This window comes from Gossypium arboreum, chromosome 11, assembly GCF_025698485.1.
Source record: "Gossypium arboreum isolate Shixiya-1 chromosome 11, ASM2569848v2, whole genome shotgun sequence".
Lineage (NCBI taxonomy): Eukaryota > Viridiplantae > Streptophyta > Magnoliopsida > Malvales > Malvaceae > Gossypium > Gossypium arboreum.
In genome coordinates this window covers 92,705,514-92,729,185 of record NC_069080.1, presented here as the reverse complement: position 1 = coordinate 92,729,185, position 23,672 = coordinate 92,705,514, and the positions used below count along the sequence as shown (strand labels likewise).

At 32.8% G+C, this 23,672-nt stretch overlaps 1 protein-coding gene across 3 annotated transcripts; it reads left to right on the top strand.

Moving 5' to 3' along the window:
• The first annotated feature begins 8,813 nt into the window (after positions 1-8,813).
• On the top strand, positions 8,814-23,470 carry LOC108473797 (uncharacterized). Of its 3 annotated transcripts, XR_001869812.2 has the most exons (22): positions 8,814-9,029; positions 9,782-9,872; positions 9,975-10,040; positions 10,153-10,228; positions 10,317-10,394; positions 10,544-10,603; positions 10,713-10,817; positions 12,543-12,653; positions 13,662-13,703; positions 15,497-15,610; positions 15,742-15,914; positions 16,607-16,728; positions 16,797-16,903; positions 17,004-17,046; positions 17,139-17,230; positions 17,496-17,544; positions 18,081-18,151; positions 20,164-20,283; positions 21,182-21,267; positions 21,867-21,912; positions 22,002-22,090; positions 22,770-23,470. XR_001869812.2 is itself a non-coding variant. In XM_053021817.1 (21 exons), exons 2-21 carry the CDS (start codon positions 9,850-9,852, stop codon positions 22,800-22,802), a joined length of 1,617 nt encoding a protein of 538 aa, XP_052877777.1. In that variant the 5' UTR covers positions 8,814-9,029; positions 9,793-9,849; the 3' UTR covers positions 22,803-23,470. The 3 variants fall into 3 exon arrangements, 2 of the variants coding, with proteins under 2 accessions (XP_052877777.1, XP_017631049.2); XM_053021817.1 differs by lacking the exon at positions 22,002-22,090 and having other exon boundaries at positions 9,793-9,872; XM_017775560.2 differs by lacking the exon at positions 22,002-22,090.
• Positions 23,471-23,672: the final 202 nt, after the last annotated feature.

Here is a 23,672-nt window from a genome sequence, read left to right as displayed (position 1 = left end):
TATTTTAATAGTTTTAGGAAGATTGTTTAAAAGACATTTTTTTATGTTCCTAATTTAATGAGAAAATTTATTTTAGTTTTTTTTATGTAATGATGGCTATGCCGTGACATTTAATAAATGTGTTACAATTCATAAAAATCTTTCTTTTATCAGTCATGGATGGATGAAAAATAATCTCTCTTTTATCAAACCAAATATATACTCATTTCTTGAAACCAAACTAGTGAATAAGAAACTTATAACTTCTCATTCTAACGAAGTGTAACATTGACATTTAAGGCTTTGATACAAACTAAGAAAGAATCACTAGATTGGTGAAAGATGAAACTTTAAGCTCAAATAAGTAAATCTTCCATAATGTAAATTTTACTTGAAAAGTAAAATGACCAATATGTCTTTTAATGCCAAAGGTACAAGGGCTACTCAACTACTAGAACTTGCACACATTGATTTATACAGCACCATGAATATTAATACGTTAAGAGGTTATGATTATTACATAATTTTCATAGATATTAGTATCTTTACCTAATATACCATGTAACGCCCCAATTTTCGGGAATTCTGTGAATGTTGGAAAAATTTCATGCTTTGATTTTGTCATTTGTGAGTGAAATTATGAAATAGGACCTATGTGAAAATGTTTGAAAATGCTATAGGCTAATTTTTAGTGGCCAAATAAATAGTAGTGCAAAATAGGAGGATTTGCATGTCAAGCCTCCCATTTTACAAGAAGTGGCCGGCCATCATGTTGTTGTAGACAATATGTGCACTTGATATCCATAATTTATGGTACAAATTGATAAAAATTGATAATGGGTTAGGTAAATGTTCCATGATGGGCATTTCATGTCTTTTATATTAAAGAATTAAATGGATGAAATATGAAATTTTATTAAAAGAAAAAAGGGTGAAAAGAACAAAGTTTTGTCCATCTTTGTTCATCATAGCCGAAAGTTAGAGAAGAGAAAGGAGAGGAGAAAGCTCTTGAATGTTTGGTCACTTGGGGAAGAAAATTGAAGGTAAGTTCATAGTAGTTTGCTTCTATCTTGATGTTCATGAGTTCTTCTTGATTCTACCTTAACTCTTGAAGCACATTTAGTCATGAATTAAAATGAAGGAAATGGTTGTTGTTTCATGTTCTTTTGATGAAAAATGGAAGATAGGTGAAGTTGAGCCAAACAAATGAGCATGCATGTGCCTTAGATGCTAAAGGGAAAAATCGGCTAACATGTTGTGCTTTAAAATGATGAAATGGAGATTATACTTAAGTAAAATCATAGATATGTGATGATTGATTGGTGATATACATGTTTAAATAACATGCATGCAAGGTATGTATGAAAGAGTGATTTGGTGGACTAAAGCGTCGGATTGCTAATCCGTTGTGCGAGTTATTCGTACCGAGGGTTCGAATCCCTCTCTTTCCGTTTCGGTTTTTGGTAGTGGAATAGATCAAATCCTAATACCATTTCTAAAAATGAAGCAAAGAACTCTCCCTTTTTTATTCTTCGCGTCCAGGATTACGTCCCGGATCATTAGATAGGAATCCTAAGATGAAGAGAGAAACAAAGAATATTACTACGGTATAAACAAAGAGTTTAAGAGTAAGCATTACACAATCTCCAAGAGCATTTTTTTGGAAAAAGAAGAGAATAGATTCCCCGTTTTTATACCACATATCCTATTTTGTTTTGATTTTGACACCAAGAAATAAAGTGATTTCTAGAATTTCTAGAAATCATTATCATCAATAGCGTCACTAGCATCAATATCGTCACTAGCATCAATATCGTCACTATCATCAATATCGAAATCATTAATAAGAAAACCTTTAAGCTTGTTATCCAGGAACTTGTTCAGAAATACTGTAATGAAAGGAACATAGGAGTTTGTCGTTAGGTATTTGAACAAATAGGATCGTCCGATTCCTATAGAACCTATCACTAAAATACCCCTAGAGGAATATAGGGCTAAGGGGAGCAAAAAGGGTTTTCCACGATACGGGAAATGAAAACTATTAGCCCCACACGAAGTTTGTGAATAAGTGATTGTCTGATAATGAGCAAGAAATATCCGCCTTTCTGCTAAACAGGATGTATTAAACTCATAATTCATTAGATACTTTTTATGAATGTCAACTAAGTATCGTAAGTAAATTGGTCCCGGTTGTTCAATCATTTGATAACCAGAGTCATTCTTTGATAAATAATCACTATGAGTTAGACTCAATAGAATTTGATCAATCCAAGGAATAAATATAGTGATAATTTGATTCTTCGTCGACGGAGTAAATAGGAGAGATTATTTCTTTCTTCGTCTTTACAAAAACAAAAAAATATATTTTTAAAGTAAAAAAAATGGGCGAACGACGGGAATTGAACCCACGAATGGTGGATTCACAATCCACTGCCTTGATCCACTTGGCTACATCCGCCCCCTACAATTACTAGACTCTATAGTATTTTTTTTACTTGTTTAAATATTTCAAATACAAATTGCAACGATTTCTTCCAATGTATCATTTCTGGGTCCAATGGAATTCATAGGTATAGGAAGAAGCCCTGTCAAATAGAGATTTTTTCTTTCGACCATATTTCGATTGTTAATACGATATATAAGGACCGCTACTACAAATAGTACTACACCCTTGATCGTGAAATATCGATTGCTTGTTGAACCCTGTGAATTGTGTGAAAGTAGGATACTCCAAATTCGGGGGTCCTTCATTCATTGATTCACTCATTATTACGACGAGACAGGCATGTTTCTATCTCACACTAAGCCGGTAAATTAACAAAAAGTAAATCGGGAATTTTTGGAAGAGGCAGCAAGAAGTTATCGAAAATTATGTGTGTGTTTTTTTTTCCTAAAAACTAAAAATTGGGTTCGGTGGACAAAGCAAATCCCTTCATCACATGTTTCGATAAAATAGATTGGATCTATGTCGAATTGCTAAGGTACCTGTATTAATCAAATAAATGAATTTCGTTCTGTTCTGATAAGCCAATTATGATTGGCCTATTCAAAGAAAGAACCCATTATTTGAATGAAGTGAAGTGCCAAACGAGGATAAATGGATCTATTTATCTATGATCAAATTATATTTGTTCGATACTCTGTTGTCAATATGATTGTAAATTTTGAATATAAATGTTGAGAGTTGAAAAAGAATAAAGAATATAAAAAGACTACAAAAATACAATGAAAAAATAGAATTCATTTTTTTATTTTTTATTAATTATTATTAATATTTTCTCTTTTTATATGTTATATGTTATTTTATCTTTTTTTATCTTATTTTATGTTGTTTTGTAAATGTTTAAATGCAATTACTTCATTTATTCACTTGATCTTTTTTTCTCTATTTTCTCTCAATAAAATTGGCTCAATAAAATCGGGTTTTGTTGTTATAGGACACGGTATTCTATATTTTATAGTAGCAATATTCTATAGTAGCAAAGGAATAAGAAATACGAATAATAAATTTTTAAAAAAGAAAAGTCTGAATAGACCAAAAGAGGGGGAGGAAATAATAAAGAAAAATTTATACAAAGCTAGATATGAATCATCCACACCCTCTATTTTGGATTTCATTAAGTGAATTTTGTTTGATTAAGAGTAAGTTCTGTAAAAACCCCCGCCTTCTTTAAAATATCATGGGACAGCAGCAGTAACGTGACTTTGGAAAATCACCATAAATTGTGGGAGATGAATTAGAAGCTGAACAAATTATGTAATTAAAGCTTATTGAGTCTAGTTTCAAATGAAATAAACGAGAACATATTTTGAATTCTGTACAATGAGAAATTTGATTCGTAATGAAGAGTGGTCAGATTAGTCAAACAGTGAAACATGGGAAAATTTGAGAAAAATCTGGTATTGATTGGCTAAACCAAAAATTCTGAAAATTTTATGGATAGAAGATATATGAGTCTATTTTCAGGGAAAATTAATGGCACTTAATTTGGAGTTTCGTAGCTCCATTTATAAATGATTTAGTGACTATTGCTCAGGAAGACAGCTTGCAGTGAAATTATGATTATGTGGTAAACATTGACAAAAATTTGTTAATGAGTTGCTTATTAATTTCTTATAAGCTTACTTTGGTCTGTAGGTGTGGTTGGCCGAATATTGTAAGGGGTTAATACGTAGTTCATATTTGAATAGTTAGATTAACGTGTTAGTAATCCAATTGTAGGCGGTTCGTGTGTGGATCTCGTCAGCATATCGTCGCAAATAGGTGTGTAACTAACACCCTCTTATAGACTAGATCGGCACAAGCCAAAAAGCCGAAATGCCGAAAAGCCGGTATTTTGAGATCTTGCGAGTGTGTGAATGCTCATGAGATTAATAGTTTGATGTATATGGTAAATTTAAGTGATAAGACTGCAGAGTGCGCGATTCTGTGCATTTCGATATTTTTGGGTTTAATGGGCCAAAAATGGGATAATGGGCCAACGAGCCCAAATTGGTAAGAAAACGCAGTAAGTGTTTCTGATCGTACGTAAATGGCTATGTTATGTATGAAAACCTTAAGAATAATTAAATTACTTGAATACCCCTATGTATGCAAAATTACCATTATACCCCTAGGGTTACTTTTGATTGAAAAGCATTACGATCTGATTTTGTATGACGTATGCCATGATTATATATCTGTTGCATGGGGACTTGGGTTATACTATGGAGGAAGCGTCCTGGAGGCTATGCCATAATTATCTGATCTGGTGGCTCTGCCACATATATCTGTCCTGGTGGCTATGCCACAATTATCTGATCTGGTGGCTCTGCCACATATATCTATTCTGGTGGCTCTGCCACAATATCTGTATCTGGTGACTTCGTCACAATATCTGGCAGCCTCGCTGCGATTTCTGTGGTGTGTAGTAGTTGGGTAGGTCGAGTAGTCTCCCCACATGGTGTAAGGCTGGTACGGGGGTGTTATGGATGAATCTGGGTTGGGTTTCTGCATAAACATGTAATATCTATTCGTTACGTTATAGGCCTATGGGCTTTATTCGAATTGCATTGCAGGCTAAGGCCAACTTATTCTATTTCGTGGTTTGAGTGATATAGGCTATGGTTGGGTTAATTTACACCGAGTTTCCCAAACTCACTCATTTTATTTTCATCCACGCAGGTAATCCCCAACCATAGTGGGCTTGGAGCTGTGAGGGAATTCGGAGTGGCCACCCATTCTGAAAGTTTTATTTTCTCCTGGTAAACTGGACATTCTTTTATTTACGTTTGAAGTTTTGAGTTTTTAAATGTAATAAGGCCGCTTAATTATTTTTTATGGTTTTAATATGTATTACTAAGATAGGTATTACTTATTTTAACTGTTGAAATTGGATAGCTTTAAGGCGCGTTTTCAAAAACAACAATTGATTTCAAAATAACACGACAACAAGCAAAGCTTCTGCAATAAAAGTATTTTCCAAAATTAATCACTTTTTCGAAAAATGACTTAATCAAATCGGTTTCCTAGAAATATCCATGACGTTAAGGTGTGGCAATGGCGGTATGCATGTCTAGGATTGAATCCGAAGGGAGCTTGGTATTAGCGATCCGATGGACTCACCACCTCTTTCCGGTTTCCTACTTGGTGCTGACTTCCATTCACTTTAACCTATAATGAAATTATCTTTTAAAACACTAAGTAAGTTTTTCTGGATCAACAATATAAAATGTTTTGAACGCTTCGATGTGGCATGTCAGATCTGGTCATAACGTCTGGGCCGGGTTTGGGGTGTTACATACCATAAGAGTAAAGCTTCTGGTAAATTTTAAGAGTTTCATGTAGAAGTGGAGAAGCATTAGGTTTATCCATTAAGAAATTATTTGATCAATGTGTGGAATAGTTATCAAACAAGTTCTTAAGATACATCATAGGAGATGAGATTTTATCCCAATTAATAGTGCCTGGAACTCCACAACAGAACGGTATAGATGATAGAAGGAATTAAACTTTCATAGACATGGTTTGTTTAATGTTAAGTTATTCACAATTTCCAATATCCTTTTGGAGATATACACTGCAAACCGCTTGTTAAATTTTGAATGATGTGCCAACTAATTTTGCATCGAGGACTTAATATGAAATGTGGCACGACAGGAAGCCCAACCTAAATCAATTTAGGATATGGGTTAGCCCAACACATGTATTATATAAGGATGCTAAGAAGTTATACTCATGAATGAAATTGTGTATGTTTGCAGAATATCTGAAAGGAACAAGAGGTAAATTATTTTATAACTTAAAGGACCAAATGGTTAAAGTGTCAATACATGCAAGCTTCTTAAAGCAAAGTTATATTGACAACTTTAAAGCTTGAAGTAAACTGTTATTAGAAGAAATTTCGAGAAATAAAGAAAACCCTCAGGTTTTGATATTAGACTTTATTAAGAATAAGAGACCTATAAAAAAATCAATGGCATTGGGAAACTCATAGTAGTGGCAAAGTTTATTGTAATTTAGATTTCTTCATGTACGATTGTACTATTTATACCACAAAAATTTTTGAACAATATGATGATCTGCTCATGTATGATGATGCTATGTAGAATGTTAATTCCATGCTTTGAAAAGAAGTTATGGATACCAATATGAATTCTACGAAATCCAATATGATTTGCGAACTCATAAACTTACTGAATGAGATTAAACTCATAAGGTGTAAGTGGATCTACAAATGAAAAAGAAATGCATATGGAAAGGATGAAACTTGTAGAGCTAGACTTGTAATGAAAGAATACATATAGAAATAAGATATTGATTATGATGAGACCTTCTTGTTTGTACCAATGATGAAGTCTATCCGCATTCTTTGATCCATTGATGCATCTCTCAACTACGAGATCTAGAAAATAGATGTTAAGACTACATTCTTGAATGGGTATCTTAACTAGAACATATATATGGTGCAACCTAGTGGTTATATAGCTAAAAGACAAGATAATTAAGTTTGCAAGTTGCTTAGATCCATTTTTGGACTTAAGCAAGCATCTCGCTCATAGAATCTAAGATTTGATCAAGTGGTCAAAACCTTTTGATTTGAGAAAAAGCATTAATGAACTTTGTGCTTATAAACGTATAAATGATGGAAAGCTAGTATCTTTCGTTCTATATTTTGATAATGTTCTACTCATTGGGAATGATGTAGGGATGTGATCATTGATTAAATTATGGTTAACTCTGTAACACCCTAAAACCAAACTAGACGTTATAACAGGATTTTGAAGAATTATATCAACTTATTTAAAAACTACTATTTTAATCAAACTCAAAGTGTGTTTCATAAATATAAAATTTGACAGAACTCTCACAAATGTTTAGAAATACTTAAGTCCGAAATCACTTATTTTAAATCCAAAATTTGAATTCAAAACCGTCTTTTGAAAGTAATAATTTTGGCAAATCTTTTTCAACTTTAAGGCAAACATGCGTTAAAACTATTTATTTATTTTCAGAAAAACACTTAAGAGGTTACTTAATTTTGCAGTGAAAAAAATTTGGAGTTTTAATTTTGAAAACCGAATTTTAAATTGTTAATCCATGTGGTTTTGCAGTTTCATGTAAAAATACTCAAAAACAAACAAACAAAACAAAAACCAAAAACGAAGTCTAAACAAATATACAGTTTAAAATAATTAATAACGTAAACTATCTTATTTACTTAATTGAGAAACAATCTGAGTTCTTGCACGTTGTCCAATCCTAAACTCATAGTTTACTTAAAAAGTCAGAGATAAAACAAAAGGGTGAGCTATAAAGCTCAGTGTATAACTAAAACTCAAACTGAAATCACACACAATACAATATACCAATCACAGAAAATTTCATAACGATCAATTAAACAAAACTGAGAATGCATGATTATGCCAGTGCAGTATTTTTCAGAAAATCATAATGCAGATTTTTTAGAAAACTTCCTACCTAACTCCGCTACACACCAAAATAGAGTTCCCCAGAACTCATCCAACCAGATCACACCAATAGAATAGTTATGGTCAATGCAACTAGAGATTGCAGTTAAAACTACCAGATCGGATATATATGGTCAAGCCACTATATTGCAACCCAGTTGCCAGAACAAACATATGTAGTCAAGCCATCATAATTGCAGACAAGCTGTCAAACAGAAATATGGATAAACCACCAAAATGCGTAGATCATTAAAATGTTAGAATCTTCTCCTTTCAACATCATCCCAAATCCCATGCAACGTGTCATGGCATGCATATACAGAATCATAATAATAAGCATGTAGGACATGCTGATGTATAATAATAGAAAACAGAAGGCATGGAAGCCCACGCTTTGCAGAATAGATATATCAAACCTCATTGAAACACATTAATTTTGCGATGAAGTCACATGTATAGTTATATAACAGACTCAGAGATATACAAATTAACATATTCTGACATTACATGCTTTATTTACATGTTACACATACAAATAATTATACTTATCAAATATAAAAATAAATTGATGTATTATATAATTAAATCGAAATAAAAATTTTATATATAAATTTGTATCAAAGTCAAAATTTAATATATATAATTGTATAAAATCAAAATTTATGTAATGGAATACTATTTATATTTGGATATCCAATTGATATAACTTTTCTCTTTCAAAGTAAAATATTCTTTTCTAAAATCATAACAATTTTCCACCACGTGTAGAAGATCTGGAATGCTTTAATTTAATGGAAAACCTGTTTATTTATATTTTCTTCATTTAAATCTGGGTCCCACATTTGCAATTGAAAACTTCAGATTTTCACACTCATAAAAAAGGAAAAGGAAAAGTCCAACGACCCAGCAGCATTAACCACCTCCGTACAACCAAAATCCTTTTCTTTCCTCTTCTCAAACCCACATTTTTGTTCTAAAAAAAGAAAGAACGGTGAAAAACCCAGAGTTTTCCCCCATTCCTTTCAAACAAAAAATTCAATACTACCCTTTTATCATTCTGATTCCCGCAAACTCAGACCAATAATTAAATCCCAATACAGGTAATGAATGAGGCTTTCCCCCTTTTATTTCCTTCTTACCTTTTTAAATTTCTTGTTTGGATCCGAGATTGTTGGAAAATCTTATTTCTTACTGAATCTTATTTAGCTACAGATTTTTTTTTGGCTAGTTTTTAGTTATTTTTTCTTTGTTGCCGAACCGTGCTTTTTCCTTAAAGGCTCTTCTTGGAATTGTTTAAGACCAACAGTATGAGCTATAACATGTTAATGAAGTTTACTATTTATATGTTTCTGAAGAAATTAAGAGAACTCGAAGTTTTCTTTCGGCTTTTTTTTCGGATGTATCCAATACTTTGTTGAAATAGATAGTTATATTGTATTGTTATCTCGGTTTTGGATTGATTTGTTTCTGGGTTTTAATCTTAAGGTGGGATCCATTGTTCTGCACACTACAATCAACTAGTTCAGTGTGCTACTGGAAGTTGGATTGGTCCTGTTTAATGAAATCTTTTGTAATTTATGTACTTCATCTCAAGATATGATCATTTATACTTTTCTTCTTACTAGTTTGAGAGCCTTAATAGTTCTGTGTACTGAATGGTTGTTTATAAATTTCTTTTTTCCCCCAGAAACTATTGAAATTTACGAATGAACTCTAGATAAGAAAAGAAAAAAGCAGAAAATTATTACATGGTCCAATATCATTTTGCTGGGTATTGGGTCTGTATTTGGTCACCTCATAAAAAACTTGTATCACCATAACCATACCTTGACTATTTTTTGTTTCATGTTAGTTGTCATGCAGCTCTGGAGGTGATATCCTTATCATGCACAAATATTTTTACACTCTAGACGATGAAATATGGAACAGGAAAATAAAATGAGGTACAGTGCGAGTATTTGTGACTGATGATGGAAAATATTAGTTCTCATGCTGTCAAAGCCTATCTTGAAGAGAACCTATAATAACAATGTGATGTTTTCTAGTGAGCATTCCATGCATGGGATTAATGGTGACGGGTTTAAAGCACAGAGCTCTGATTTTTTTAGAAGGTAGTTCCTCAACTAGGTCCAAATTGTTTCACTTAACAATCTTCTATGAACTTTCTATCTAAAGTATTATAGCTCTGTTACTGTTTCAAGTAAGTATTGTCTTGCTAAGCAGGCACAACTCTGAAACACATCTTGCTCCAAGTAAATTAAAAGATGGAAATTTTGATTTTCAAAGTCCAGAGGCTAAGGTACTAGAACTTTCTGAACATTTCAATGGTGGATTCTAGAATCATGATGAGGGTTTTTGTGGTTCCCTCACATAAATTTTATGAATAGGAAACTCATTTGCGAGTTAGTGCTCAAAAAGAGGAGATTCGACGGCTTCGTGAACAAATTGCTGTTGCATGTGTGAAGGTTTGACATTTCCAAAGCCCATTGCTTGCATGCAGATTAATTTCTATTTCCTTTTGGAAGTAAAATGCTTCCAACTAATTTTATAGTCATTTTTCCTCTAATGTTTCCGATTGACATACAAAGAATCATATTAACATGTATTGTCTCAGGAATTACAGCTCCTGAATGAGAAATGTGCATTGGAGAGGAAATTCTCTGACTTGCGGATGGTTCGTTATATTCTCCACATTTCTATGCACTAATTCATTGTACTATTGTGACAAATTGAAAAGTGTATCATTTACACATGAACTGATGTAACATCATTTTGATTGGCAGGCAATTCATGAAAAGCAAAACGAATCCATCACTTCTGCCTCAAATGAATTGGCTCGCAGAAAAGCTGATCTTGAAGAGAATTTAAAGTTGACCCATGATTTAAAGGTGAATAGTTGTATTTATACATAGTTTATTTCCATGAGAATTATGTATGTTAAGTTGCTGGTTATCTTTCCACCAATGCGCAAAAGATCAAAATGAAGCTAGTTCAACAAGTAGGGGAGGCCTCTCTTAAATGAATCAAGTCACCTGTTGGTGCAGCCGCTACTTGTCTTACTGTGTTCATCTACTCAAAGCATATTATTTGACTTTACCCCCAGTATTTTAGTTATACAATTTTCTGATTTAACTATAAATAAACAATAGCTTGATATATGGATAACAAAATTGAGTCCAGAGGTGAAGCTAAGGATTTTGGCTTAAGGGGTGCATTTTGGTAAAATGAATTATGAGGAGTTGATTTTAATAATCCTAACAATAACTAAATAAATATAGACAAGATTGCTAGTAAGTCTAACAGCTTAGAGAAGGAAAATATAACGTCTTATAGAGATATGAATCCTTAACAACAAAATTCTGTTTATCTAAAAAAAATACAACATATACATTCTGTTGGTTGTCTCATCATTTAAAAATTGATTTTAGTTTCCTATTCTGTTGGTACGTCCTACTTTTTAAATGTATCTATTTTCCCTCTCACAGTTTTCTGTCTCTTTTTTGCCTGCTACCACTCTATTTTGTGTTTTGCCTAAATTTTCTGAATATATTATTGAACTTTTTTCCTGAAAAGTTTCTTTACTGAATCAGATTCCTTGAGAACTCTTGTTTGATCCTTAAAGTCCTGAATTTAATATCAAAGCCACCCCTGTTAATTTCATTGATTCTTTAGAACAAAATCTTTTGATAGGAATGATTCTTGGAACTTAATTACAACCTAGGGTTTTCCTTAAAAGGTGTAGGCTTTATTTGGAGGAAGGAGTAGATTTTGTCTCATGAGTTGCTTATATTTAAATTCTTTTTAGACATTGAGATAAGTGTTGCTCCTTTTTTTCCTAAAAGAATGTATCACTCTTTAGAGTCCATTGTTTGGCATGGCCGCTAGATCTGTCTCATCCTCACACTTTATCTGTTATGTGTTTGAGTCGTGTATAAATTTGAAGAGGTGAAATCTCTGTGACATCAAACAACATGGTATGAAACTGGATGTCATTTCAGGGGGGGTAGGTGCCACTTTTCCATGATCACCTTTGTAGATCTCCATTGTCATTGCTTTCCCTGCTAGAAGAAATGGACAAACTAGAGGACAGGTTGCAGTTTGCCTCTGGAATAAAACCAATTTTATTGTAATCATTGATGTATATAACTTTTGTACAAGAAATCTTCAGTTGCTTGGTTCACCTTTTATGGCTAGAGAAATGCATGGAAAATACATTGGGAAAGAAAAGTAGTTATTGTTAATGTATGCTATTTCACTGATTATTTACTCTGTTGTGCTACCCATCAAAGCAAACATACAAGTCATATAATTTCTAGCTGGGATATAGTGGACAACTTTCCAGTTTGATTCCAAACTAGCTTGGTGGTTTTCTGACTATTCTCTTTAACGGGTATAAGGTTTTGTGCCTGTATACCCTTAGGGTATATTGGAAGAATCTAGATATCAATCCATTTTGTCAAAATTTCTGATTTTCAAGTTATAATTTTAACTATTTAGTATGTTTTGTGTGGGTGTCTGTACTTTGCAATGTTCTTGCTTATTGTCTATCATTGCTATTTTTCTGTTTCCCTTTTCTTATAAAAGGAAGTTGTTAAGGGCATAATTCTTCTCAGGCTGCGGAGGATGAGAGATACATCTTCATGTCATCCTTGCTTGGGCTGTTGGCTGAACATGGTCTTTGGCCCCATGTTGTAAATGCATCTGCCATTACCAGCAGTGTGAAGGTATGAACTTGATAACATGTCGGTTTTCTTTGTTTGACAACTAGGTAGGGTATTATGGTCATTGGATTTCAATAACACTGATATGGCGACATGGTATTAATTTGGGCCTACCCATGATACTTGGCAACATTCTGTTTTACTTATCTCATCACAGGGCAACCTGGGGCTTATGCACAAGCCACATTGCTTTGGCCATCTACTGAATAAGTAAAAGAAATTGTACTGTCAAGATCTCACCATCTTACATTCAATTTGACTTCTCCCCATCAAAGTTTAAAAGTGAAAAACCCGTAGGAAAATCAGGACAACCTGGTACCTGCACAAGCCACAGAACTTTGCCCTTTCTAAGTGAAAATTTTATACTTGCTGGTGCTCACCATTTAGCATTTTGTCAAGGTTCTCATATGATATCTGTACAAGTTATGCCCTCCTATTATTATTTTCTATATAAAAACATCCTTTGGCTACTGGCATCAATTTACCTTCTATATACCTTGTACTTTTTTGATGGTCGGATGGTATCTGTCAATTAAGCAAGCATGGTCTGATTGCATTGCTTTGCATTGTAATACAAGGTACAAAAATAAATCACCAAGGCTCTATTTACGACATGTTTGGCTCAAAGTCTAAGGACAGTTCAACTAAATTTAAGCATTTATAGTGCAGAGTTAGCTTTGAAAGGCATATGAGTTATAGGAATTGGGCATATCAATTGCAATGAAGTTTCATATAATGAGGCTTTGAAGGGCTGTATGTGTTCTTTACATCTTTATGACCATGTTATCAGGACTATAGTTTTTACCTGTTGCTCATAGGCTGATGTTCTTTTCCTCTCCAAGTGTGATTTATACACAACTACTATAATAATTTTTCAGTCAGTCCATTGATGAATTTCTTTTAGTTTTGTAGGACCATTAAGAATTGTGCTTTATTTAGTAACTTTGTATTCTTCATTTTAAGTAAATGGTTTCGACAAATAAAAACTTACTATCTTGCATACATTTGCAGCATCTACATGATCAGTTAGAATGGAAGATCAGAACTTCACATGTAAGTGTACCGTCCTCAGATTGCCTATATCATATGTTTTCTTAGCTCCATTTTATTCTTATACGCTACATCTATAGAACAGAAACTTAATGTAGAAAATTGCAATTGCCAAAAAGCAAAGGTCTGGGGCAGAGAAATCTAGAATTGTAGAGGATAAACCATTATTTTCTATTTGTCTCCGTAATCTTATAGACTTATCTATTCAGATGGGTAGAATAGTAATTTTTTTGGGTGTGTGCCTTAATGTTAGACGACAAAAGTGCCTAGGTCCCTTTTGGGCAAGGCAACGTTTAATCAAGTGCATGCTTGGTGCACCTAGGCATGTGTTTAGGAAGGTAGTTAGCACAAAGAAGCTTGCTTGATTGAAGTTCTCTTTGATTTATTCAATTTTAAAATTTTTCATTAATTGTACCTTTAATATTAAAAAAAGGGACAGTATCATGCTCCCAACTTCATAATTTTTGAGTTCAACAACAAATATAGCCATAAGGAAAACATGCATATTGAGGAAAGAAAGAAGAAAAATTTCCATGTTTTGTAGGATGAACTTTATCACTCTTTAGAGTTGATTATCATAATTATATATCTTAAGCTTATTTTATATATACTAACACATGTAAACTATATACATAGACACACACGTATTATGCTCTACTTCATTTAGGCAAATACTTTTTTGCTTCTTTGCCTCGAGCAATAAAATGGTTTAGTGCCTAGAAGCCTCCTTGCTCCCTTGAGGGCCTTGACAACATTGGGGGTAGAATTCCAATTTTAGTTGAATCTGAACTTTGTTTTATAAATATTAACTATTTACATTCCCCATTTGTACCTCTGGTACAACGTAAGAATAGTGATTTATGAGGTTAAATCATACTTTGAAGTGCTAATTCCTCCAATTTCAAGTTTTAAAGCTCAGTACAAAAGTAGTTAGGATAACTGAGTTTCTAAAATGATTTGCTGCATGTGAAAGAGAAGAAGGTAAAGGTTATTTCTCCATATTTATACAAAGTAGTATAATAGGTATATACACACAAAAAACACAAGCTAGAGAATCAAATCAAATCAATCTAGGTCCTGCAGTCAAGCTGTCCAAATTCAGGGCTAGAATCAAGTAAATATATACTTTTACAGCAATGCGTAATGGATTTCCTCAAAGAAGATTCTGTTTGAAAGACACATGGAAGAATCACGTTATCATGCTTGCAATAAGATTTCTATACTTGTTTAACAATCTAAAGAATAAAATAACTAGAACAAGGAAATTTAAGTTTTGTTTGACAATATCGCAGCTTTTTGTATTGATATATCACAACTAAAATATTTAATGTTAGCTTATAGTGATCTCAATAGAACTGAATGTGAATTCAAGATAAATCCTTTATTTAATCCTACACGAAGTGGATAGGTCTTACATAGAAACTTAAGGAATTGGCATAATTGTTGAGTTCTTCTTGAAACAACGTGAAAGGCACTTACAAGGATCTAGGTTTAAAGGATTCTCTTCTATTTACCATTGAAGCATCAAGGTTCCCACGTATCCTACTTGCATGTCTGTGCAAGCACAAATGCATGGACTATTGATGTGGCTATGTAGAGATGTGTGCTTACATGCAGGCATAAACTCTTTGCCTGATTTGTGTTTCTTGCATCAAGATTTTGCTTTAATGAGGCATTATATCTTTAGGCAACTTGTACTATCAAGGCTTTTTCTTTGAGTTTAACCTTTGTTAGGATTATTATTGATGTCATTATTTTGGAGAGCAGATAGCCTCATTGATTTACTTATATCACAGGATAGAATTAGAGAGTTGACAGGTGTTCTGGGAACTCATGCTGGAGGCGGATCTCATGAAAAAGATAGGCCAAATTCTGGAATTTTGAAAAATCAAAATCCTCATAGATCCACGGTACTAGTTGCATGTAATCTACTAGATTACCATCTTTTCCTATTGCTTTTTCTATTATATCAACTTTGATTCTCTTTCATTCATCTCCATTTTGTATTAAGCAATCCTTTTATTTCTCTTTACTCTCTCAGACTAGTCATGCTACTAATCACCATATGGATGAGCAACATCATATGCCACCTGAGACTATGATGAGATACATGCATGATAGTGATCACACTGTGAAAAATTTAGGGTTCAATGATCTGGGGCAACAACGATTGAGCAATGGCAATTCGCAGGAGTTCTTGTTCCATTCTGATAGGTTTGAACCACTAACCTAGTTCTTGATAACGTTATTAATTGAAATATTGTGTTGACTCTTGAGATGTGATGAAACATATCCATAGCCTTTCTTTTGGGTACAGTTTCACCAATATTGTTCCCTTGCTGCATGGTTTCTAGATTGCAAGAGATATTATCCAAAAGTTTCCTTATTATTTGATTTGGTTACATATGATAATTATGAGTAGCTTCTCTCCCAAACCCTCAATTCCTGTGATGAAGGATGTAGATATGCTAGTTGAGGGATTAGATTATTGAGGACTTTATTCATCCTGTAGTGATGCATTTTCCCATATTTTTTTGGTACATCTGATTTAAGCAAATTGTGTGGCAAGTTAAATTAAATCCTTTTCACTGTTTTCTTATGTTTATGACCCTATCTCCTCTGTGTTTTGTAATTAATATGCCCTGATATGAATTTAATTGATATTGCAAACATGAATATTGAAATCTTATTGCAGTTGTAAATATATCTAACATGTCTTTCCTTACTCAAAGGCAGTATAACTTTCTCTTATCACGATTCCTTTTATTTATTCTCAAACGAAGTTAGCATGTATAATATGATGTACTTGTTCATTTAGTGCGAAGACAATACTTTCATTTGATAATAATTAGAATGACTTTTAGTGTGGCTTTACTTCAACCTTATCCGTTAACCATAAACTACAGAGGCGGTGCTGGCCCTAATCCTGATAGGGCATTTGACAAAGGTTTTGTAAGAGTTGGGCCTGAGGATATGACCAATGATGCCTTGTATCAGCCTGATGAGATGGCCTCCCAAGGTTCTGAAGGTGATTGACATTTGATATGCAGAAAATTATGATCTTTAACATCATCTAACATAATTTATTAAATTCAGATTGGCCTGGAATTGAGGGGTTTCAGATAATTGGTGATGCTACGCCAGGAGAAAAGCTTCTAGGATGCGGATTTCCTGTACGAGGAACTACACTTTGTATGTTTCAGGTAAAATTTCTTGGACGCATGAAAAATTGTCACTTGTAAAGTTTTCATTTTATATGTAAGGATTAATAATCATATGTTGACAAAAATTTCTGCACTGCAGTGGGTACGTCATCTTCAGGATGGCACCAGGCAGTATATTGAGGGTAAGAACATGAACAGTATAACCTTCTTTTAGTGTTCTTCGTGTAGGTATTTTGTTACCTTACTTTTTTTGGTAAATTTTTTTTTTATCTAGGAGCTACAAATCCAGAATACGTTGTCACAGCTGACGATGTTGATAAACTGATTGCTGTTGAATGCATACCAATGGATGACCAAGGCCGTCAGGTACATGCATGCAACAATGATTTTTTTTATTTTACCTTCTTTTCTATTACCAGAAAAAAGCCCATGCATTCTGTTTTCAATTTTATGTAGAACTCAATCAGACATTGTATGTGATAGAATTTGATTTATTTTTCAGAAGGTCACCAATATCTGAAATTGAACACTGTTTTATACAGTGTCTAAGTGATAGATTTGATGAGGACTTGAGCAGTATACTACATGTCATTTTGATTCTACTTTTTACCAAATTGTTTACTGTTGTCAGGGGGAACTAGTGAGGCTTTTTGCTAATGATCAGAACAAAATAAAATGTGGTAAGTTTGTCTGAGCCCAACTTGTTAGACCTTATGGTCCTTGAAATTGCCCTATCTAGAAGTAATACTCAATGTATTTCGTTTGATTTCATTTTCCATTTCCTTGTGGTAAAGTTATCTGTTAGCATTGTTTGTCAAACCTTAAGTCAGTTGTTTAAATGGTACTGGATGGTAAGTTTGTTGCCATGTGTTCATTTTCTGCCTTACAACAATTCTTTGCTACTTTGAAAATATGGTTTATTTTTAAATTGATGTCCCTAAACCAATTATATGGGTTTGAACTTGCTTATAAATGGTCTTCTCCCTCGCTCTGCATGTGTAGACTTATTCCTGTACAACATTATAGGTCTTTTGAATGATCGTGATTTTACTATTATATATATTGGATGTATTCCTCTGAAGTCCAATGATGATTATATCTTGAATTTGCGCATACTTTTGTATATCATTTTTCTTTTGTTGCTTAATATTGGACAGAATGTTTTAGTCTGTCATCTTTGTATTATTTCATAAATTTCTGATCAGCTGCTTTGCAGACCCAGAAATGCAAAATGAGATCGACTTGTTCATTTCCAGTGGCCAAGCTATATTTACAGTCCTATTGCTGGTAGGTGTAATGATTTCTCTTCCGTTGTTATTCGGAATTTTCACCCCTTCACGATTTCTTTTTTACTTGTGTTTTCATTTTACTAACCATGCCTAATAATATCTATTTTCCAAAAGAACTGATGCTTGGGGAATTCAAATAAATGGTTGGCAATTTTATTAGCAGGAAACTTTCATTTTATTTATCCATCAATTCTTGTTTATCAGTTCTGCTGCTTCTGTCAACTAAGAGGATAAGCCTGTTGTCAATTCATACATTAAGTTTATGGAAAATTAGGTTTATTATAGTTATGAAACTTTACCCAACTTTATTGGACTAGAATGAGAGGTAATATCCTCCCCCTTCTGTCTCAAATGGTTCATGAGTTGCACAATTCTAAATCAAATGAGGTTGGGAAAGCTGTTTCTAGGGAAGGCTTATGCATCTATACTATACTTAAAACCCTTGATTGAGTAGGTGTCACGAATCAACCGGGCACCAATTTAGGCTTTGTTTCTTATGGTCAAAAGTGTTTTTGGAGCCATAAGCAATGCTAAACAGAAAGCTTTCAAAGTCAAAAGTGTTTTGAACAAAAAGCAAAACTTTGCTTTTGGGAAAAACACTTTTGGAGCCAAATGACATTTTAACCCTTATTTGTTATCCAATGTATTTTATGTAATATTTATTTATATTTAAATTTGTAATTGTTATATTTTACTAAGATTTAAAGTATAGATTATATATTCATATTAAATTTTACAAATAATTAATATTAATTACTTACAAATATTTAAAATTTATATTTCATGTCAAAATATTAATAATATGTTTCAATAAAATATTTTTTATATTATTACTAAAATATCATAATATTAATGAAATTGAACATTATTTAATGCATATTTTACTTTACAAATTCATGTCTAAAATGAGAATTTTCTTTCTCAAAAGCACTTTTTGACAGCAATACTTGACACTTAAATCTTAAACCAAACTTTTCAAAAGCACTTTTTTACCGCACTTTTCAAAAGCAATAAGAAACTAGTCATTAATTGGGAAATGACTAAGAAACCATTATTTTTACAAAGTTATATTATTATGAGAGTGTTTTTATCTTTTTATATGAAGTCAATAAAAAGCTACATTTGGTGAGATTTGAACTTGGAACACTATGGTTTTTAAATCTTCAACTTTACCCTTCAACCAAAGCTTCATTGGTTCTTACATTAACTTTTCATAAATATATTTTTTTACATAAATATTACTTTTTTGCCTACATCATGGGTGTTCCTTAATCTAATGCCTTAAGAGAAGAGGTGAATCTTACCATGAAAGATTAATGAAAATGGTGGTCAATACCACCACTGCTGATATACATTTTATACTTGGTCTGCAAAATGATTAAGAATAAAAATTAGGTTTAGAAGTAAATACTTGAAACCGAGTGAGATGCATATTTCATTTTTAGTGCCTTGGCTCTTTGCTATCTTTCTGCTTGATTTAAGTGAGATGCATATTCTTTTTTTGCCTACATCATGGGTGTTCCTTAATCTAATGCCTTAAGAGAAGAGGTGAATCTTACCATGAAAGATTAATGAAAATGGTGGTCAATGCCGCCACTGCTGATATGCATTTCATACTTGGTCTGCAAAATGATTAAGAATAAAAATTAGGTTTAGAAGTAAATACTTGAAACCTTGTGAGATGCATATTTCATTTTTAGTGCCTTGGCTCTTTGCTATCTTTCTGCTTGATTTAAGGGTTGTATGTTGTTCACAACTGTTATGAGGAAACAGAGTCAACTCCCTTTCTTGTGGGGTTTGGGAAATGGTGGTTTTCTTCAAACTGAGTAAATACGGATGAATCCTGTTGATAAATTTGGAAGTAAACATTGACCAAGCAATTTAAAGAAGTTTGTTGGCTCATTTATAATTACTGTTTTTGTGTTTATATCAATGTGGAACAGAAACAATCAAGATTCAAGAAAACTAATATTGTTCTGACACGTATATGTTCCTCCACTTTCTAAACAGATGGATTCTTCTGAGAATTGGGAGCCAGCAACACTGACTTTGAGACGGTCAAGTTACCAAATTAAGATCAATAGCACAGAAGCTGTGGAAATTTCGGAGAAATATTCAAAAGAATTATCGGTATGTATTTGAAATTCTTTTTCATTTTCTTCAATAAGTAAAGAAGTCATATGGAAGTTTTTCAATTTATTAATTTATTTTTATTCCAATTAGTTTGCGACTAAGGTTTAGTTGATTTGAGTAGAATTCATACTTTGTGGTTTGGTTGAACTGACAATATGCTAATTCATGTAAGTCTAGTTGTCTGACCGTGGTCTGGATCTATAGTACTTGGACTCCAGTGTGAGTGTTGGATATGGGTATGTGTTCGACATTGGTATGTTCAATCTTTTTAAAGTGTTTCTATATACTTGGAATGTCCTTGGAATGTCATATGCAAACACTTGTGTCCGAATGTGTGTCAAACATGGGTGTTTGATATGGACACTAAAGGCAAAATGAAGATTGGGAGCAAAATAGGTCTATATGCTGTTATCATTCTATGGATGTGAAAGTTTACATCTATTTCAGGAATATATATAAATTTTCTATTGTTTATGAATATTGTGCATCTTTCTTGTTGCCAACTTAATGACCATCAACATCATCTACTCTAGAGGGTATTGTGGAATCAATACTTCTCTAAAAGAATTTGGAAAAAAGAGCTCTTAGTCTGAATTATATTCTGCATGAAAAATAATTAAAGAGAATTTGACTATCACTTTTTTCAACCATAAAAAGGTCAATTAGGAAATTAAGTTAGGAAACTTCCATGTGTTCCTTTTGTGAATGATAAAACTGGTAAGAGATTCTTATAATTTGCTTAAGTCAGGCATATAGTTTAATATATACTGTTAGAATACAATAGTGGGCCATTGCACCGTGTTATGCATTCTATGTAAAAATAGGTTATGAAACTTGTGCCAAATGGCTGACTCATTAACATGAGATGTAAGACATTTTTAACTCGATGTTGCAGATTAAAGTACCAAGTGGGCTCTCTACACAATTTGTTTTGACATGTTCCGATGGGTCTTCACGTCCCTTTAGCACATATAATGTTCGGTAATCCATTGATTTAATGACCAATATTTTTATTCTTCAAACTAGTACAATAGTAATTTATATTTCCTATCTAATTGTTGCATTTTGCTTATCACTAAGCGTGTCCATTTGACTAATATTAACTTTGCTATGTACAGTTCTGGTTCTGATAGCATATATAATTGTGCAAATGAAAATACTACTATAAATAAAATCTGATTTATATGTGATAGAGACTGTACTTCAACGTGGGAGCTCTAGCTTAGTATAAAAAACGAAACAGGGAAAAGGGGAAGAGAAATAAGGAGAGGAAAAAACGGAGAGAGGGAGAGGGGATGGTTGGACGATGGAATTATATATTTATTGCTTATCGGAAGTTTTTAGATAAACCCATCAATTTTAAATGATATGGTTTGTCTTTTTTCATGTGGTATGCATGTGCTGTTCAATATGGACTCAATTTAGAAATTTATGTATCTAACGCAATTAGTACCCTTTTTTTTTTTTTTCTAACAATTATCTTTGACTAAATCATGCATACAAGTTGAAAAATAGTATTAGACTGACATTTTGTTTTAACCATAGTAGTTTCTAATGCAATCTTATTCATGTTTTTACAGAATGCGGGATACACTTGTTTTGACCATGAGAATGTTCCAGAGCAAGGTACTTTACTCATCAAAATTTGCTTAATAGTGTTTCACATACATGCATGTGGTTTTTGTTGTAGTGGTGATGCTGATGGTTGTTTCTAGGGGAGCCCATACGGTATCATTTTGAACAAATGACGTCTCTTATCCATTTTTGTCAATAAATTCAAGTTCTGTTTCAAGTACGTTAATAGGTATCATTTTGAACAAATGACGTCTCTTATCCATTTTTGTCAATAAATTCAAGTTCTGTTTCAAGTACGTTAATAGGTATCTTATACATGATTGTGATATCACACAGAGAACTTCACTGCTAGATAAGATAGCGAAAGTTGAATTAATGGGGATATGTAATAGGAAGATACCAAAACTATTTTTATTAGATATATAATAAGAAGATACCTTTAAAGGCGGAGTTCTTATTCTAGTTTCTTATGCCATCTTATGATTTTCACTTGAGAAACAAAAATACAAAACTAATCGATATTCTTGAGCATGGGTACAACAAAATTTTCATGAGATGAATAGAACTATAAAGAATGCCAATGAAAGATGAGGTTAAAATCTTAGAGGACCATAAAAGTTCGGCTGTTGTTATTCAGATACAGTTAACAGGATGAATTGATGAAGGGAGACATCAAAAGGGGATATCTATGCAATGATGCATTATATGCCTGTTATATCTGTACTAGGACATAAAAGGAAATACTAATAGATTGGATACCAACATAAGTACATGTACTAATCATAGCTCTACCCTGCAGGACTTCCATGAAATATATTTAGAATTTCAGGGAAAAGTCGTACTACTTTTACCTCGATTGCTAGTGTTTGCATCTTTCTTAAGCCAATTTTTACTTAATTTTGGAGCAGGCCTTGGATGACAAGAGAAAAGGAAGAGCATAGGCACTACTTAGTTTGAGTATAGCTTTAGCCCTATAGTAATTATTCTTTTTTTTTTTCCTTAAATAGAATTTGGGAGGAAAATAAACACGTCAATGTTTGTATCCTAGTTTGAAACAATAATGAAAGAACAGTTCTGTTCTTATGTTGTATTTTAGATTTCATTGTTTAGTCCACTTCTAGGAATATCTATCATTAGATCAGCATATTGTCAAACTAGTTAAGCTGCGAGGCAAAAAGCAGGGCTCGGAGCTAGAAGAAGGTGTAAAACAAGTAATTGAAGCGGCTGCTTTTGAACCAGGTTGCTGAATTTCCTCAATTTGTAAGTGTTCCTAAACAATCTTAACTATATGTCATTGGAAGGCAAATGCTGTGGCTCCATCCAGAAAGGGTGTCGGATTCGATTGGCTTTTTATGCTTTGGTTTGTAAGTAATAGCATATAAATTCACTGTTTCTTAAGATTTTGATTCCAAGCATTTTGGGATTGATACTATTGAGATATTTTAAGTGGAAGTTTTGAGTTTGCAGATCACTCCAATTGTCAAAGAATCCTCATTTATGTGGATTCAATATATTGGAGAATTTGAGCTTATGAAAACTACACCAAGCTATCAAAATATGCAAAAAAAGGATTGTATAAAACGGGTTACAAATACACAGTTTCTGTTGATTTTTGGTCTTCTCGGGTTCTATTATTCGGATTTATTATTAAAAAAAAAGGAGTGCTTATTGTTTATCTGCCATATTAAATTTTAATAAAGTACAAAACTTTGTTTTCATTATTTACAGCATCCTATGTTGTTATTACTGAATTTTTTATTCCACAATAAAATTTTAGGACATAAATTTTTTCTCTTTGGCTGGAAGTAAAT